General features: G+C 38.3%; 3 protein-coding genes across 7 annotated transcripts in view; 2 read left to right on the forward strand and 1 right to left on the reverse strand.

Annotated features, from left to right (window-relative positions):
- METTL24 (methyltransferase like 24) overlaps positions 1–11,285 on the forward strand; it is a 173,100-nt gene extending 161,815 nt beyond the window's left edge. The window contains exon 6 of the mRNA XM_060030101.1: positions 10,991–11,285. Within this exon, the coding sequence (XP_059886084.1) occupies positions 10,991–11,191 (201 nt within the window). The 3' untranslated portion in view covers positions 11,192–11,285. The remainder of the gene's footprint in view (positions 1–10,990) is intronic.
- The window catches only part of CDC40 (cell division cycle 40), a 54,843-nt gene extending 43,152 nt beyond the window's left edge, over positions 1–11,691 (reverse strand). Inside the window, exons 1-2 of one of the 2 annotated variants that reach the window (XM_069541358.1) lie at positions 11,453–11,689; positions 11,147–11,289 (exon numbers count right to left, since the gene is read on the reverse strand). Coding sequence is in view for 1 of the 2 variants with exons in the window: in XM_060030094.2 (XP_059886077.1) it covers positions 11,453–11,641 (189 nt within the window). In the remaining variant the exon portion in view is untranslated. Of the gene's footprint in view, positions 1–11,146; positions 11,290–11,452 lie in introns of both variants that reach the window. The other variant, XM_060030094.2, reaches the window with a different exon arrangement.
- Positions 11,692–12,257: 566 nt separating this feature from the next.
- The window catches only part of WASF1 (WASP family member 1), a 94,362-nt gene continuing 88,594 nt past the window's right edge, over positions 12,258–18,025 (forward strand). For 2 of the 4 annotated variants that reach the window (XM_060030096.1, XM_060030095.1), the window contains exon 1: positions 12,259–12,666. The gene's annotated coding sequence lies outside the window, so the exon portion shown is untranslated. Of the gene's footprint in view, positions 12,667–18,025 lie in introns of all 4 variants that reach the window. The other 2 variants (XM_060030098.1, XM_060030097.1) reach the window with 2 other exon arrangements.

An 18,025-nucleotide genomic window follows, 5' to 3' on the forward strand; every position in this document is an offset into this window, starting at 1 on the left:
GCAAACTGGAGAACTACATGTAAAAGAATGAAATTAGATCACTTCCTAACACCACATACAAAAAATAAAATCAAAATGGATTAAGGATCTAATTGTAAGCCCACTCACTGTAAAACTTAGAGGAAAACATAGGCAGAACACTCTATGACATCAATCACAGCAAGATCCTTTTTGACACACCTCCCAGAGAAATGGAAATAAAAACACAAATAAACAAAGGGAACCTAATGAAACTTAAAAGCTTTTGCCCAGCAAAGGAAACCATATATAAGACGCAAAGACAATCTTCAGAATGAGGAAATATTTGCAAACAAAGCAACTGACAAAAGATTAATTTCCTAAATATACAAGCAGCTCATGCAGCTCAATATCAAAAAAACAAAGCTGCAATGAACACTGTGGTACATGACTCTTTATGAATTATGGTTTTCTCAGGGTATACACTGCAGCACTATTTACAATAGCCAGGACATGGAAGCAACCTAAGTGTCCATCGACAGATGAATGGATAAAGAAGATGTGGCACATATATACAATGGAATATTACTCTGCCATAAAAAGAAACGAAATTGAGTTATTTGTAGTGAGGTGGATGGACCTAGGGTCTGTCATACAGAGTGAAGTAAGTCAGAAAGAGAAAAACAAGTACTGTATGCTAACACATATATATGGAATGTAAAAAAACCAAATGGTTCTGATGGACCTATGGGCAGGACAGGAATAAAGATGCAGACGTAGAGAATGGAGTTGAGGACACGGGGAGGGGGAAGGGTGAGCTGGGATGAAGTGAGACAGTAGCACTGACATATACACTACCAAATGTAAAATAGATAGCTAGTGGGAAGCAGCTGCATAGCACAGAGAGGTCAGCTCAGTGCTCTGTGACCACCTAGAGGGGTGGGATAGGGAGGGTCAGAGGGAGGAACAAGAGGGAGGGGATATGGGGATATAGGTATACATATAGCTGATTCACTTTGTAATATAGCAGAAAGTAAGACAACACTGTAAAGCAATTATACTCCAATAAAGATGTTAAAAAAAAAAAAAGCTACAGAAGTTGGATTTCGTATGCACGAATGTGGCCTTAACCCCCTAGAACTATTCCTATCATGTCACCATCTTTGTTGGCCACTTGCGGATGTAGGATATATCTGTAAACATAATGCAAAGATAATGCAAAGTAACATCGCAAATTTTGCAAAACAGGTAGAAAAGCATGAAGTTGACAGTGATGCTGGAGAAGAAGCAATGCCACTGACAAATGAAGATCTCGTAGAGTTAGACCAGGTAATGACCAAAGATAGAAAACTGACAGGAAAAGTAATACTATAGGCACACAGTTATTGTTCCAAAATTTTGTCACTATTAAAACACCCCCCACCAAAGCAGGTGACTTAGTTTCTCTACTTTACAAAGATAGAGTCCTTCAGGTCAGACTCTCTTAAACTTCCTTCCTCTCTTGTTTCAAATTTGTCCACATCTTTATCTTATCTCTTGACTTCAATTTCCAGCCCCAATTTTTATCTGCAGCCTTGACCATACCTAGCCTCTGTATTCACATATCTAACGGCCTACTGAACTTCATTATATGGATATTCCACAGCATCAAACACCTTGGTATGTCCAAAACACAAGATACCATTTCCCCATGACTCCACTGTCACACACGAACAAATTAGGCACTGAGTCTTACTGATTCTACCCCTAAAATATTTCTCTAGCAACCCTATTCCCACCTTCCATTCTCCACCATCCTAGTTCAGACTTCATATCTTGCCTGGTCTATTATAGTATGTCCTTATCTGCTTTAACGTACCCCCATTTTTGCTGTATTAGACTAATTGCTGACTTTTTAAAATATCAAGCACTTTCATGCTTCCTGTGTTGTTGGCAATGTTACTTTGTTCCTTATGCATTTCCCTTTGCTATCTGATAATATGTCATCTTCTTCTTTTCCCTGATACCGCCCCTCCTCTTGGCTCAGGAAAAATGCTTTTTCATCCACAGTCCTAAGAGATGTTACACATAACTCCTAATAGCCCTTGTGATACATTATTTGTTGCACATGACTTTTACTTATATTTTATAGTCTTACTGCCCAGTAGAATGCAGGGCATGAAGCGCATGTTCAATAAATATTTGTTAAATTAAACTGAAGAAAGATATGTCAAATTCCTAGAGAAATTAAAGAGGATGAAGGCTGACCAAAGATCACTGAAATTGGCAATTATGTCACAGAAAACCTTTGCCAGAGCAATTTTGGTAGCGGGGTGAAGTATGAAGAGCCAGTTGCAAGGGGCAGAGGTATAACCGAGGATTTAGAAAAAAAAAAGACATCAATATTTTTGCTCTTTCAAGACATCTGGCAGTAAAGAAGAAGAGATGGGGTACCAGATTGAAGGATTTTCAGGGTAAAATTCAGTTTACTTTTTTCCTTTTAAAAGAAAAGGCTAAGCCAAAGATTTAGTCAATCATAAGCTACAGGAAAGGAGCAAGTAGGGAGAAACATATGATAAGAATGAGGGAATGATCAAAAAGGTATGGTCATTCTGGAAGAGGTGAGAGGGGAGATAATCCAGGATACAACCAACTAGCCTCTGAAAAGAGAAGGAGAATCCTCCCTGAGATGAAACAGAGATTACAAAGACAGAAATGGGTGATGGGTGATAGATTTTTGGAGTTGGTGGGAGATGTTGGGAGTAGATGATGATAGATCTGAAGCTAGCAAAGAGCATAGATGATCTTTTAATTTTCTTTTAATCTTTTAGTGTTGGGAGTCATCACTGCCACTTAAAATATTCTTTTTCTTTGCTTCTTTGTGGACTAGCTTTAGACTAGAATTTAGGTGGGTGCATCTGCCTGAGAGCCCAAATTATAGTCCTAAACCTTAGCTGAAAGGGAGTTGGGAGGACAGAATCTGGGTTTCCAGCTTCTGAAGGTAGGAGGCAGGGAAGGATGCTGTTTACATTAAGACTATTAAGGAAGGGGGTTCAAATGCTGGGCCACCTATATTACCCTAGAAAGCATACCCCAATCTTCATTGATTAGAGAGAGTATCTACCTAGGGCTCAGTAGCAAAACCAAGTACCACAAAGTTAAACTGCATAAAAACTAAATTAAATGCTTTTCTCTCTTTTATAAGGATAAACTGCTTATAATAACAAAAGGCTTAGCCGTGTTCATACTTCCCCAATGGCTTTTTTAGAATACAGTTGTTAGAACCACTTTATAATATGGTTTACCAGATCTTTCTGATTAAGGGTATTTTAAATATTCTAAATTTGAATTATTTTGAACAGAGTACCACAAGACATCAAGTTTTAAATGCAAAATACAATTTTAAAAGAACTACTCTTAAAAAGCAATGTGGCAACTAATGAAAGTATAACTAGGTCCTCCATCTCTGGCTCCTGCTAAAATTATAGAACAAACTGGACAACTCCTCAGAAAATGAAGAGTTATTAATTTCACGTTTAATTAGAAAAAGTTGGACAACACCACAACCTTGTTTTAATACCCATGAGGAGTTCAATAACAATTAGGCATGCAATTGAAATTACCAGAGAATTACAAAGGATTTCTATTCAGCTTTCCTTATCCATAAAAATTAAAGTGCAGTAAGTAAAGTATACCCTATGAGTCAAGTAAGTTTAAATATGTTACCTTTTGTTGATTCAAAGTAATTTGAAAATAAAATCATATAATATTTACCTTTTAGTCCTTTTCACATTTCTTACTGTTATACAAATAAGAAAATGGATGTGAAAGCACTTTGTAAACTATAAACAAGACATAAATATCAACCATTATTACAAACTATCAATTTATGTTATAGGTTTTTTGTCAAAAAATAGAAATGAACAGACTTTCTATAATGGGAGTTTAAGTGGCTGAGGAAAAATATAGAAATTCATATAAAGATATCTTTTGAGTTTGGCCCTTAACAAATACAGAGGAAAAAGACTGTAATAAAAGACAAAGATGGACATTACATCATGATAAAGGGGTCAATCCAGCAAAAAGGTATAACATTTGTAAATATCTATGCACCCAACACAGGAGCACCTAAATATATAAAGCAAGTATTAACAGACCTAAAGGGAGAAATTGACAGGAATACAATAATAGTAGAGGACTTTAATATTCCACTTACATTAATGGACAGATCATCCAGAAAGAAAATCAATAATTATACCAGATAGACTTAATAGATAAATACAGAACATTCCATCCAAGAGCAGCAGAATACACATTCTTTTCAAATGCACATAGAACATTCTCCACGATAGATCATATGTTAGGCCACAAAATAAGTCTCAATACACTTAAGAAGACTGAAATCATATCAAGCATCTTTTCAACCACAATAGTATGAAACTAGAGATCAATTAAAAGAAGAAAACTGGAAAAACCACAAATATGTGGAGATTAAACAATATGCTACTGAACAACCAATGGGTCAATGAAGAAATCAAAATAGAAATTAAAAAGAAAAATACCTTGAGACAAATGAAAATGGAAATACAACATACCAAAATCTATGGGATGCAGCAAAAGAAGTTCTAAGAGGGAAATTAGAGACATAGGATTACCTCAAGAAACAAGAAAAACCTCAAATAAACAACGTAACTTTACACATAAAGGAGCTAGGAAAGAAGAACAAATGAAGCCCAAAGTTGGTAGAAGGAAGGACATAATAAAGATCAGAGTGGAAATAAATGAAATAGAGACTAAAAAGACAACAGAAAGAAAAAGACAAGAGCTGGTTCTTTGAAAAGATAAACAAAATTGATAAACCTTTACCTAGATTCACTAAGAAAAAACAGAGGATGAAATAAATAAGATCAGAAACAAGAGAGAAGTTACAAGTGATACCAAAGTACAAAGGATTATAAGATACTACTATGAACACCTATATGCCAACAAATTGGACAACCTAGAAGAAATGGATAAATTCCTAGAAACATACAATCTTCGAGACTGAATCATGAAGAAATGGAAATCTGAACTGACCAATTACTAGTAAGGAGACTGAATCAGTAATCAAAAAACTCCCAAAGAATAAAACTCCAGGACCAGAAGGCTTCAATATGCTACCAAATATTGAAACGTTTCACACCTATCCTTCTCAAACTCTTCCAAAAAACTGAAGAAGAGTGAATGCTCCCAAATTCATTTTATGAGACCAGCATTACCCTGATACCAAAACCAGACAAGGATACCACAAAAAAGGGAAATTACAGGCCGATATTCCTGAAGAACTTAAATGCAAACATCCTCAAAATGTCAGCAAACCAAATTCAACAATACAATAAAAGGATCATACACCACGATCAAGTAGGATTTATTCCAGGGATGCAAAGATGGTTCAACATCTGCAAATTAATCAATGTGATACAGCACATTAACAAAGAATAAACATCATCGCAATAGACATAGAAAAGGCATCTGACAGAGTTCAATATCCATTCCTTATAAAAAGTCTCAACAAAGCAGGTATAGACAGAATGTACCTCGACATAATAAATGCCATATATGACAAACCCACAGCTAACATCATACTCAATGGCAAAAAGATGAAAAATTTTCCTTTAAGATCAGGAACAAGACAAGATGCCCACTTTCACCACTTTTATTAAACATAGTATTGTAAGTCCTAGTCAGAGCAATTTAAGCAGGAAAAAGAAATAAAAAGCATCCAAATTGGAAAAGAAGTAAAACTGTCACTACTGGCAGATGACATCATTTATATAGAGAAAACTCTAAAGACTCCACCAAACAACTATTAGAACTAATAAATGAATTCAGTAAAGTTGCAGGGTACAAAATCAATATACAAAAGTCTGTTGCTTTATATGTTAACAATGAACCACTAGAAAGAGAAATTAAGAAAACAATCCAATTTACAATAGCATGAAAAACAATAAAACATCTAGGAACAAATTTAAACAAGGAGGTGAAAGATACATACACTGAAAACTATAAGATATTCATGAAAAAAATTGAAAAGATACAAAAAATGGAAAGATATTCTATGCTCATTTCTTCTATACTGTTATGTGTATTTAAGACTATACTTGAAAAAAAATTATTACTATGGCTGCACCTCATAAGTTCTGATAAGCATTGTTTTCTTATTGTTTAGTTCAAAATATTTTCTAGTTTTTAAAAATTTGGCCCATGGTTTACTGAGTACAATTTATAATTTTCAAATGTGGGAATTTTATAGTTTATCTTTTTGTGACTGATTAGCTTAGATGCACTGTGGTCAGAGAATGTGATTATATGACTTAAAATGTATTGAGATTTATTTTATGGACTAGTACAGGGGTTGGCAAACTACAATTATTGGGCCATGTCCAGCCCACAGTCTGCTTTTGTACCAACAAGCTAAGTAAATGTAAGATATTTACATTTTAAAGGGTTGTTTAAAAAAAGAAAGAAAGAGGGAAAGACATTCATTAAGATGTGACAAAGACTGTATGTGGCCTGCACAGCCCCAAATATTTACTGTCTGGCCCTTTACCAAAGTTTGCCAATCCCTGGCCTAGTATATGGTCAGTTTTTTAAAAATGTTTTATTACTGCTTGAAAACAGTTTTCTGCATTGAGTGCCATGTCCTTTATACCCTTCAGATACAGTTTGCTAATTTCGTTGTTTGAATTTTCTGTGTCATCATTGATATTGTTTTGCTTATTCTATCAATTATTGAAAGAGGTATATTAAAATCTTCTGCTGTAATTGTAGATTTGTCAGTTTCTCTCGTAGTTATAAAAACCTTTTTTTTTTTTTTTTTGCGGTACGCGGGCCTCTCACTGTTGTGGCCTCTCCCGTTGCGGAGCACAGGCTCCGGACGCGCAGGCTCAGCGGCCATGGCTCACGGGCCCAGCCGCTCGGCGGCATGTGGGAATCTTCCCGGACCGGGGCACGAACCCGTGTCCCCTGCATCGGCAGGCGGACTCTCAACCACTGCGCCACCAGGGAAGCCCCTATAAAAACTTTTGCTTAAATATTTTGCGCTTACATTATTAGGTGCATATAAATTTAAAATTGTTATGTACCTCTTTGTGAACTGAACCTTGTATCATTATGAAGTGATCCTTTTTCTGTTTTAAAGTCTATTTTATTGACCCTAATACAGCCAATGCCATTTTCTTCTTCTTGGAATTTGCCTGATATATTCTTTTCCCCTCTTTTTATTTTTGATCTTTCTGGAGATCTTAGCAATCATGGCAAGGCAAGAAAAAAAAAAGAAAAAAGGACTGAAAGGAAGAAAAAAATACTCTGTTTGCAGCTGATACCATTATTTAAGTAGTAAGATCAGTCAAAAAATTAAATAATGGAAAAAATAACACAATTTATTATTATAATAGCATAAAACTAAGATGCACCTAGAAATATCTGCAACAAAACTGTTCAAGATACTGATAGAGAAAATTATAAACTTTCAAAGAAATTAAAAACCTAAAGAAGACCTAAATGAATGAACAGATATAACACTGTCTTCAAATTGATCTAGGAGTCAACCCAACTCCAAACAAAATCCCACCTGGGTGTTAGCAGAATTTACATATTAATTCTAAACCGTATACAGAGTTACAGGGGACAAGAATAGCCAAGACATTCTTGAATAACAACAAAAAAGGATGGAGGTGGGGTGGGGGTGGGGGAGGTAGAACAGCCCTACCAAAGATCGAGCTATATTATTAAAAATGTTCACACCATACACAAAACTTAATTCCATGTGGAGTCATGACTTAAATGGAAAAAGCAAAAATACAGTGCTTTCAAAAGACAAAATGGGAGGATATTTTTATGACTTTGGGAAAAGGAAGAATTTCTCCAACAAGGAAAAGGAACCACAATGCATAACAAGCCACAAATTTGCAACACATAATTGATGAAGGGATAGTATCCAGAATATATAAGGATCTCCTACAGATCAAAAGGAAAAAGACAACCCAACAGTAACTTCAAAAAATCAAATCAAATCACCTATAAGGTACGTGAAATCTCATTAGTGTTCAGTGATATGGATTAAAAACATTACATAAGTTCATACTTTGCCAGAATGCTTGCTATTAGTCACAATACAATTTGACAAATACAGATGAACTTATTTGTATGCTTCACATCTCCTCCCCTGGACATTTTTCTGTCATTAAATTTAGTGGGTGTAAGCTTTTTTAAAAGCATGCTAACAAACGAGCGATGATCAATATCCCTTACTCTCTCATCATAGAAACCAGATCACTGTGGGGTTTAGCCCCAGCTCTGCTTCTAATGGACCTCTGATACCTATTCAGTCTTTCCTCCTGGATTATCTTACTTATAACTTGAAGTGATTGAACTGAGTTTTAGAGACTTCCTCTCACTCCCACCCAATCAATGTACCTTGAATCTCAACATACATGCTTTTTCAAGACTTTGGTTTTCACTTACTCTTTCATTCATTTTCTCACCTAATGTATTTCTCTTAATCTTGTGTACTAGGCATTGAAGACATGAAAACAAATATACACAACAATCTCTGGTCGCCAGGGTCTGGTCCAGGGGAAAGAAAAAAATTAACAAATCACAGCAATGTGGCAAGTGCTATAACTGCGATGTGGAAAGGGGGCTAAGGTAGACAGAGGAAATATGTGCACTGAGACTGAAGGACGGTAGAGTTTTCGGGGGTGGGATGAGGGGAGGCATGAGGCAAGGGATCTCCATGCAGAGAGACTAGCGTGGGCAAAAACTTGAGAGAAAAAAAGAAAATAGGCTTTGGGTGCTTTGTAGAGAGTTCAGCATGGGAGAATGGCAGGTCTCATAAGGAACTCAAAAATTACCCAGCAGGCAATAGGATGTCTTGGGGCAAGGAAGTGATATGATAACACTGTAATTTAGAAAGACCACTCTGAGTGCATTGTGAAGGGAAAAGTGGGTATGGAACTGGGAGACAAGAATGGAGGAAGTAGAAAGACCAGTTAGAAGGTTATTATAATTGTCTTGAAGAAAAATTATAAGAATCTGAACAGTGGCAGGAGGAAAGAGAGGAAAGAGAGATTTGATAAACATCATTGGTACTATTGGGTAATGGGTCCTGGTAATGAACAGGACCCATTACCCAATAGCAGGGGTTCAGAAAGAAAGAAGAGTCAAGAATGACTCCTGAGAGAAGTAAGGAAGATATGAAGTAAGGCTGTGTCAGTAAAAATGGAAAGGAAGGAGTTGATGTGAGAGAAATTAATGAAGCAGAAATGTTAGAAGCAGCTGAATGACTAGCTTCAGGGTCTGAGGAAGAAGGAAGAGAAAAGGAAGACCCCTCTGTTCTTGGCTTGGACTAATGGGTGGGTTGTGGGGTCATTAATCCAAATGGGAAAAACAGGTGAAGCAGATCCCGAGGGAAAGAAAATGTCAATTTTTTAGCACATTGGATTGGAGGTGCCTGAGAGCTATCCTGGGAGAGACGGCAATAGTTCTGAAGCTAGCAAGGAGTTTAGAATTGGATAAGGTTAGTGTGCCTGGCACATGCTTTATGACAAGTCTTGAACTCCATGAGATAGTTACTAGTGTTATCCCTACTTCACAGATGAGAAAAAGCTTAGACACAGAGCACCTAATTTATCCAAGGTCACCATCTGGGTAACTGCTGGAGGTAGGACTTGAATGCTGGCGGTCTTGATTCCAGAGCCTGTGTGAACCACTTCACAGTGTTCACCTGTAAGTCATCAGGAGAACTGCAGGTTGAAGGCCTGGAGAGTATGAGGGGTGCAAAGGGGGACTAAGGACAGAGTTTCAGGAAACATATTGAAAGGGAGGGCAGAAGAACAGGGGATCAGAAGACTGCGGATGGCCCCATGGAAGCCAAAAAGAGAGAAAGTTTCAAAAAAGAACTATTTAATAGTGTCACTTGATGCAAATATTCAACTCAGATGACAGAACTTGACAAATGGAAGGGCAGTGACATTACTCAGGGAGAGTAAGTTTCCCAAGAGGCTAGGGCAAGGCTGCATTGAGTTGAGGAGAAAATGAGATAAAGTGAGAGAGCTTCAAAAAGCTGAGCTGTGAAAAGAATGAAGACTCAGGAGGCTGCTAGAGGAGGGGTGTAAGTTTGGGGAATTTGTTTTGTTATAAAAGTAGGAGGATCCTAAGCATTCTTTCATACTCGATATACATTAGTAAAAAGTAAAATCCATGAATAGCTCACTAAAAGCCTGTAAAAGACTCAGGTATATCACTATCACTAGACTGGGAAACATCTTAAATACAAAGGAGTTTTTGCACACTGCCTCCCGTCACCACATCTTCAGCTCCTGATCACCCCCACTGGGCTCTACTGGGCCTCTACTACCAACTGGTGGATGCTCTTCTCCAGCTCTAGACACACAGACCTTTCCTCAGTTCTTCAAACACACTAAGCTCTTTGCCATCTCAAGGCTTGCTGTCTCCTTTTGCTGGGAAACTCTTGCCTTATCGTGCACTTGGCTGGCTTTTTCCTGTTCCTCAAAGCTGCTTTTGCAAGAGGACTTCCCTGACCAATCTACAGAAGTCATACTCCTAGCTTATTCTTCATCACTGAACTCTATTTCACGGAATTCTTTTTCCTTTACAGTACTCAATCCAATCTGTAACCACTTTATTTGCTCATATTTTATTGGCTGCCTCTTCCACTAAAATGTACGCAATCATGATGTCAAAGATGTCTGGCTTGTTTGCCTCTGTGTCTTCAGCCCTTAGAACAGTTCCTGGCAAGTAACATGTGTTCAATAAATATTTGTTAAAGGAACTATATAACTCAATTTCTCCCTCTGTCACTTTCCTCAATTGGGATCATGCACACTGTTTCTTAAATCTAAGGCCTTTTCTCACTGTCATGACTTATATATGCACTTTTATTAGATACCAGGATCTCTGCTGCAAGCTTTATTTTTATCATTTCATTTAATCGTCACAATAGTCCTCTCATATAGATAGGTCCTTTTAAAATTATATCTCCATTGTACAGGTGAGGAAACTGAGGACGTTGTACAACTTGCCCAAGTTCAAACAAGTGGTGGAGCCGGGATCAGAATTTAGTTCTGACGTCAAAAACAAAACAAAGCCAGGCCACAGCTCACTTCAAGTGTGGGCACATACTCTAGTTTGGGAAGTCCTTATTTACCTTTGTTTATGTTGTTACACCTACTCCATCCAGGCCACATCCTAATCCATAAATTCAAATTTCACCCCCTCTTCCCGCTTGCTTTCTGAAGGTGGGAGGCGAGAGCAGGGAGTGCAGGGCTGTCCTGAACTTCCAGTTCCCAGCTTCTCCCAAGGAGGATGCATGTAGGGAGAAGAAGAGATCCAAGCGTTAGCCACTTACCTTTCAGGACTGAGGACGAGGTGACCCGGGGCCTAACAAGTTACTGTCGGATTCTGGAGCAGAAACGGACAATTCCAGCCCCGCAATAGTAGCCAAAACGCTTACCTTAACTGCCACCTCCGGAGCGGAGTCCACCGCCACTGCCAGAGAGGACTTATCTGAAGACGATTTAGTCAAGTGCATAAGGGAGTCCGCGGCTGGCAGCGAACACCGTCCACCCTCACTGTCCGAGTCCGATTCGGACCCTGAACCCGAACCATACGAAGCAGCCAGAGATTCGATCGCAGCCGACATGACGGCAACAGACACTCTGCGGAGACCAGGCCCTAGCGGAAGAAGGAGTAGCTTCAGGTCCTGACAGATTGCCATGACACACATTATTTAGCTCCTTTCCTACGAAATCGTTTATATTTTAAAACAATCATTACAGTAGATTAATTAGTATTAGAATAAGAACAAAAGGACTTGGAATTTTGAAACATTTACTTAGGGAAATAGAATTATAATAGCTTATAACTTTCGGGACCTTTGCGGCTAGATTAAAGACTACGAGTTCCGAAATGCCTTGAGGCCTCGAAGTGCTACGCTTCCGGCGTGCCGCGCGGCGGGAAGTGGGAGAGGCACGATGGGAACTGTAGTTTAGGTCAAGGGGGCGGGGCGTGGTGGGCAGGCCCCTCTTTGACCCCGCCCCTGAATGGTAGGTTCATTCAATTGGCTATCATCTTTCCTCATTCCCTGGCCGAGCACTGTTCTCTCCGTCCCCCTCCCCCAAACTGAGGATTGGGCAATACCATAAAGCCTCAGGAAAGGGGGGGGGAAGAGAGATATTCATTTCCCCCACTGATGGGTGAGTGGGTGGGGGCTGAGTTTCCCACCACAGATGCACCTGGGCACTGGGAGCTGAAGAGGAAAGTGAGAATCATAAGTGGGAAGACCTTGACTGGCGGGGAATAGCTCATTTTGGGAAAGATGGGGGATTAGGTGGCGAGAGTCCTGCGGTTCCCCCTGCTTCAGGCGCGGGTCTTCGAGCCCGGTTGTGGAGAGTCGCGCGCTGGGAGGGGGCAGCTGGGGGGCGGCGGCGGCGGCGGCTCGCGGTGTTGTTCGCTCGCGCGTCGAGCACACGGTGGGACCGGTGACCGGCGGTCGTCGCAGGCGGCGTTCCTTGTGGCCCGGTACCTCGGCCACTGCCCACAGCGGGTTCCACCGGGAAGCCTGACAATCCTGGAGGCTCTAGGTGGAGTCCCTGGAGCTGAGAGGGACCGGCGGCCACCGCCGAAGCATGAAGAAGGGGTAAGGCTAGAGCCCCTCAAGATTCCTCGGTGAGCGCGAGTCTCTTAGGAATTGTTTTTTTTGGGGGGACAGGATGCCAGGAGAGGAACTCTTCCTCACTGGCCAGAACGGAGAGGTGTGCGTGGAGCACTAACCCAGCAAAGGTTGCGAGGATGGGCGCGCCTACCCCGCGACGGCCCCCACCCCCATTCGCGGGTTTCCAGAGCTTCGGCAGCCAGACCGCCGGCCCGGCTGGGTACCCAGGGACACGGCGGCCGGCGGGCGCACCTGGGGCTCGGTTGCACGGACCGCCCCGAGGCTGCTCTAGGCGGGGAGACTGCGGGTCTTACTTAGGTGCCACCGCCTGAGAGCCCCTGCCCCCGCGGCCTGCCCCTGTACCTCCTCGCTCTGGGGGAGGCTGCGGCACCCGGTGCCGGAGAAGCCCCGCTCGAGATACGTGCCCGAGGCTCTGTAAAGCCAGCTGGTGCGTTTGCGTTTTTGCGCCGCGCGTCTGTGTCTAAAGAGACAACGGTAAAGCGAGTGCGGGGATCTCTTTCTTCGCTAGAAGAGGAGGCCAAGCGCGGTTCTAGCCTCCGATGCCTGCTATGGGGAGGGGGGTGCCTTGAGCAGAGTTAGGGAGCTGCTCACCCAGCTCCGATGTCAGCAGGACTCGCCCATCGTGCCACCCGGATAATTATTCAACTCTGCAGCATCCATTGCACCTTTCCCATTTTTCTTTTCCCCTTGCTGTAGCATGCCCCCTAGCTTCGGTACTCTGACGCCTTCTCTTGCACTTGCGGATGATGAACTGGAATAATGGTGAAAAGAAAGCACATCTGACATGAACATTCATAACCTGTCCTATAGCCGATTAATTAACTAATCCCCAGATAGACTAGATACTTGAATACGACTCAGTCTAATTCTGTCCTTTTCTATGTAAAGTGTGCCTAGGATTATATATAGGTTTTTTGTTTTGTTTTTTTGTTGTCGGTGTTAGATCCATGTATTAGCTAAGTCTTATTCCTGTTCGGTAATTGATGTAATTGATTTATTGGTTATTCAACCCGTCTAATGTTTTAAATTTAATTTGTATAGGAGATAACTTTCATTTTCCTAATTGTTGGTAGCACTGTATCATAATTACAGATTCAGTCTCAGTCTTTGAACTCTCAGGAACAGTTTTTTCCCTTATGCTCTAAGTTTCTGTTAGGAAAAGTGTATTTTTTAATGTCCAATATTTGATATAAAATTTCTCAAGTTTTGAATAAGGGAAGTTTTGTATTTGTTTTTCAGTAGCGGAATATTTGATTGCCAGTTCTAGCCTTCGGTTGAAAGAAAGGAGGCACTTAATATTTAAGATGGGGTTTTAACTGCCATAACATTTCCTAAATTTATCTAAATTTTACTTTTTATTCAATTCTTTTCTTTGCAATATCATGTATTTAATTACTTGTTATAGAATTTCTTCTCATTTTTCCAACTTCTGTCTACAAGGATGGGTAGGCTACAATTTTGCACGATCTACTTGAAAAATGAAATATTTTTTGAACATGGAAGAAACAACTGTTGGTTATTTATTATGTTAAAAACTGTTTACATCCCACTATTTAAAAATAAACGATTCACGACCAAAAATAAGTGTTTTATTTTTCTTTTTGTGATCCTCCCTTTCCAGCTTTTCTTGTTTAAGATTGTTGCCATAACCCTCTTGGTAAAACGGAATTGCACATAGACATTGCAGAGGCAGTTGTTTTAAGATACAGTAATTGTTTTATGGCACTTGGAAGTGGCGCACATATAATATAACTTGATGGTGTAGCATCAGTTGCTTGTTAGGAAATGACCTTGCAGTTTACAAAATGGACACCTTGTCTTGGTTTCTTTATATGTAAATGGAAATAAACCCATTTATGCCACTAAGTAGTATGCATAAATTAAGTAAATATGTTTTCATGACGCTTTCAAAGAAAATTTAAATATTTTAGCTAATGAACGATGAAAATATTTCAGTGTAAAATACAGTGAAAAATGTTATTAGGAATTTCTGTGGCATGTTAGAATGGATGATTTACATTGAATTTTGCTTTGGAGACATATGGCTGTAAATTGAAGAATGTTTCTCATCTATCAAGTTTTTAATAATTGAAAATTTAATAGGTATTATAGTTAATACATATATGTAGTTGTAAATATAGGTATAGTTAATATTCATGAAAAAGTTATATGACTTGGTAGTAAACAAGTAGAATATTGAATTAAGTTTGTGAAAAAGAAAATCTCCAGAAAATATTAAGGCCTTTTTCATTGAAAAATTTGCAGATGACACAATTCAAAATACATTTTGAATTTGTAATACATTGATTTTTGTAGTGTAATATAATACATTGACTTTGTAATACATTGAAAATACGTTGATCATTTGTGAGGTGTGATATGGAGCTACTTTGTTTATTATTCAGGTTTGTAAATAACCATTTATATATTCAGAGACGGTGTATAAATATAATACTATATTTAATTATACATTTTGCTTTATTGTCAGAATAATTTAAGGTATTTCCAAGTGCTTGATTTTCATTATCACAGTAGCTAGTAGCTTTTGATTTTATTATCGTGGGATTAACTGTTAATTTTCATAGCAAAAACTATTAAAATATATTATTATTACTTTTACCAAAACAGTGCTTTTAGTTACTTTGTGGGTAAACTTCATATAAATAAGACTATTCAAATGTCTTTAAAGTTACTATTGTATAGCTTCTATTTTTGAGAATTAATTTGATGACATTTTTAATGTTTTCTTAAATGACCAACTAAAATTTAGCTGTCATTATTACTTGGATAAGTACAGTTTACTCAAGGTTTTTCTAAGCTTCTTGAGGACAGGAACTGACCCAGTGCTTATTGTCATAAATCTGAAATTGCTAGCATAGTGTTTAGCAAATAGTATAGGTTTAATTTTTTATTGGACAAATAAAATGAATGAATGAAGACTATCCATTGATTTAATGTACCATATAGACATTTTTTAAAAGATCTATCAAATAAATTTTTAATTCATAAAGCTTATAGCTTTATCTCAAGAGAAAAGAAAAAAAATGTATTTGGAAGTTCTTTGAACTTCATTTACCTGTTCAGGCATAATTCCTTTAGCCACACATTTTTTGAACTAGCACTAAATACTGTATAATGCATACATTGTCAACCTTTCGTTTATGAAATGATAATAATTTTCTCCTTATTTCTTACAGGTCACTTCATGAAAATGTACATTAAAGGTTTTTTTCCCTAAATTAGATGAGTATAGATATATGTTTGATTCTTTTTGACTTTTCATTTTTCCAGTAAAATATTAATAAAAATGTGTATGTAGAGTATATCCTGTGCTAAATGTGCCTGAGTACCTAATTTTAAGAATAAGTGACCTCTAGGGTGGAGATTTTTATAAAATGAAGAATCTTGTGTTTTTAGTTTATCATATTCAGTTTATAATTTTGAATCTTTGTGTAGTGGTAGTTCCTAACTTACAATAGGATTAATTATATTTTAAAACTTGTAAAATGGTTTAGAACTTGGAACTTACGTTCTCAGAAACAATATGCTTGGTTAGATTTGCAGACAACTCACCAAATTTAACCTATAATATACTTGAATTTTAAGAGTAGACTAATACTATTAGAGAGTTGTAAAATTGTATTATTAGTTAATATAAATACTATATTGAAAATACCTATTACATTGAAAATACCTATAGGTATAATACCTATACCTATATTGAAAATAATGTGTACAACAATCTTTCTGTGGGAAAATCAATTCAGAATCTACCTTGAAATGCTAGGAATACGTTTCTCTTGTGCTAGACATAACAACGTTATTAGGAACTTGTCCTCTGACACCCACTGGACATGAAGAGGAAGATTTTCCTCAGTTCAGTGAGTGGTGCAACCTTACATCATCTGGGGCAAGAGGTCAGAGAATGAGAAATTGGAAGGAGCTAAGATCTGTTTTGTAACGTTGGACAAGTCATTTTACCTCTTAAGGTCTTTGGTTTTCTCATTTATAAATTGAGAAGGTTGAAGTAGATGATCTCTGAGGTTCCTTCTGGTTACAAATAAAATTCAAAGGCGTTTTGAAGCTAAGTGTAACCCTTTTTTCTGAGAGTTCATTTTCCCTTTCTAATGTGACTGCTTATATACTTCCTGTCAGAAAATTTCTCCTTTCTGGATCTACCTCTGGAAAGACTATAGTCTTACTCTTTTTCTCACATGCCTATTCGTGGGAGCAAGACTTTTTAGGTTTTTAAAGGAATTTTTGTTGTTGTTACGGTTGCTGTTTTGTTTGCTTTTGTTTTTATTCTTTTTTTAAACTCCCAGCACCACCAAGAAACAGAATTAAGATATCTCCAGAGAAATTGTTTTAGAAGGCAAAAATATTGTAACTAAAGTTGTGGAGTGGGTGTATGAAGGTAAAGAGTTGGAATATGACCTGAGAATAGGGTTGTCAGATAATGTATGGGGTATCCTGTATTTTTATTTGCTAAATCTGGCAGCCTTGCCTTGGGTGCTGTGGATCTTTTGGCCGGGCAAGAGTACGGTGATGGGGTGGTTGGAGGCAGAGGGAGACAGGGAGAAAGTCCTCCTTGAGGACAGGGCAGTTTTGTTGTTGTTGTTTTGGTTGGTTGTTTTGTTTTGCCCTCATTCATTTTTGTGTTTCTAGTACTTGTTCTTTAAGCTAAATGGATGTTTGAGCTGATATAATTATGACGGAAGAGCAGGTAAATCTCTTAGGAAGGTGGTAAGATCAAGATGCTGTGAGAAAAGGGGTTATGAAACACAGCTGTGTTTGTCATATACACTGGAGTATTTTGTAGGTTTTTAATTAACTTCTTATTTGGAGGTTAATAATATTCAAGAATAACAGGTAACAGGGTAACGTGGTCTCCTAAGAGGAAAAGAAGTACCATTGCATGCTTGCTCCGCGTGCCAGCTACTGTATAGGTACTGTTATATTTATTGTCTTACTTATTTGATATCATAGTCTTATGAGGATTTTATGGAAGAAGGGGGTTAACTGAATTAAACAAGTTCATCCTGCTCAGCAGGAGCACAGGTTCCCTGGGCACCACTCTCTTCCCTTTACTGCTGAAGCAGCCATTTTAATAACTTGATAATAGTAATTCTGCCTGCCTGCTACCTCTCCTTCATCTGCATTTGCATAATCTAGTGGTGATTGTCCCATGCTAAGCCAATTATTCATTCAGCACATAATTAGTAAGGGCCAACTAGGTGCTAGATAGATACAGAAAAGAGGGTAAAATAGAGGTCTTGATTCTCTTAAGCAGCACGGTAAGAGACTGATACTAGAGAAAGGCACACATTTATCATTAGAAATTGTGATGAGCGC

Source organism: Delphinus delphis, chromosome 14, assembly GCF_949987515.2.
Source record: "Delphinus delphis chromosome 14, mDelDel1.2, whole genome shotgun sequence".
In the NCBI taxonomy this organism is placed as follows: domain Eukaryota; kingdom Metazoa; phylum Chordata; class Mammalia; order Artiodactyla; family Delphinidae; genus Delphinus; species Delphinus delphis.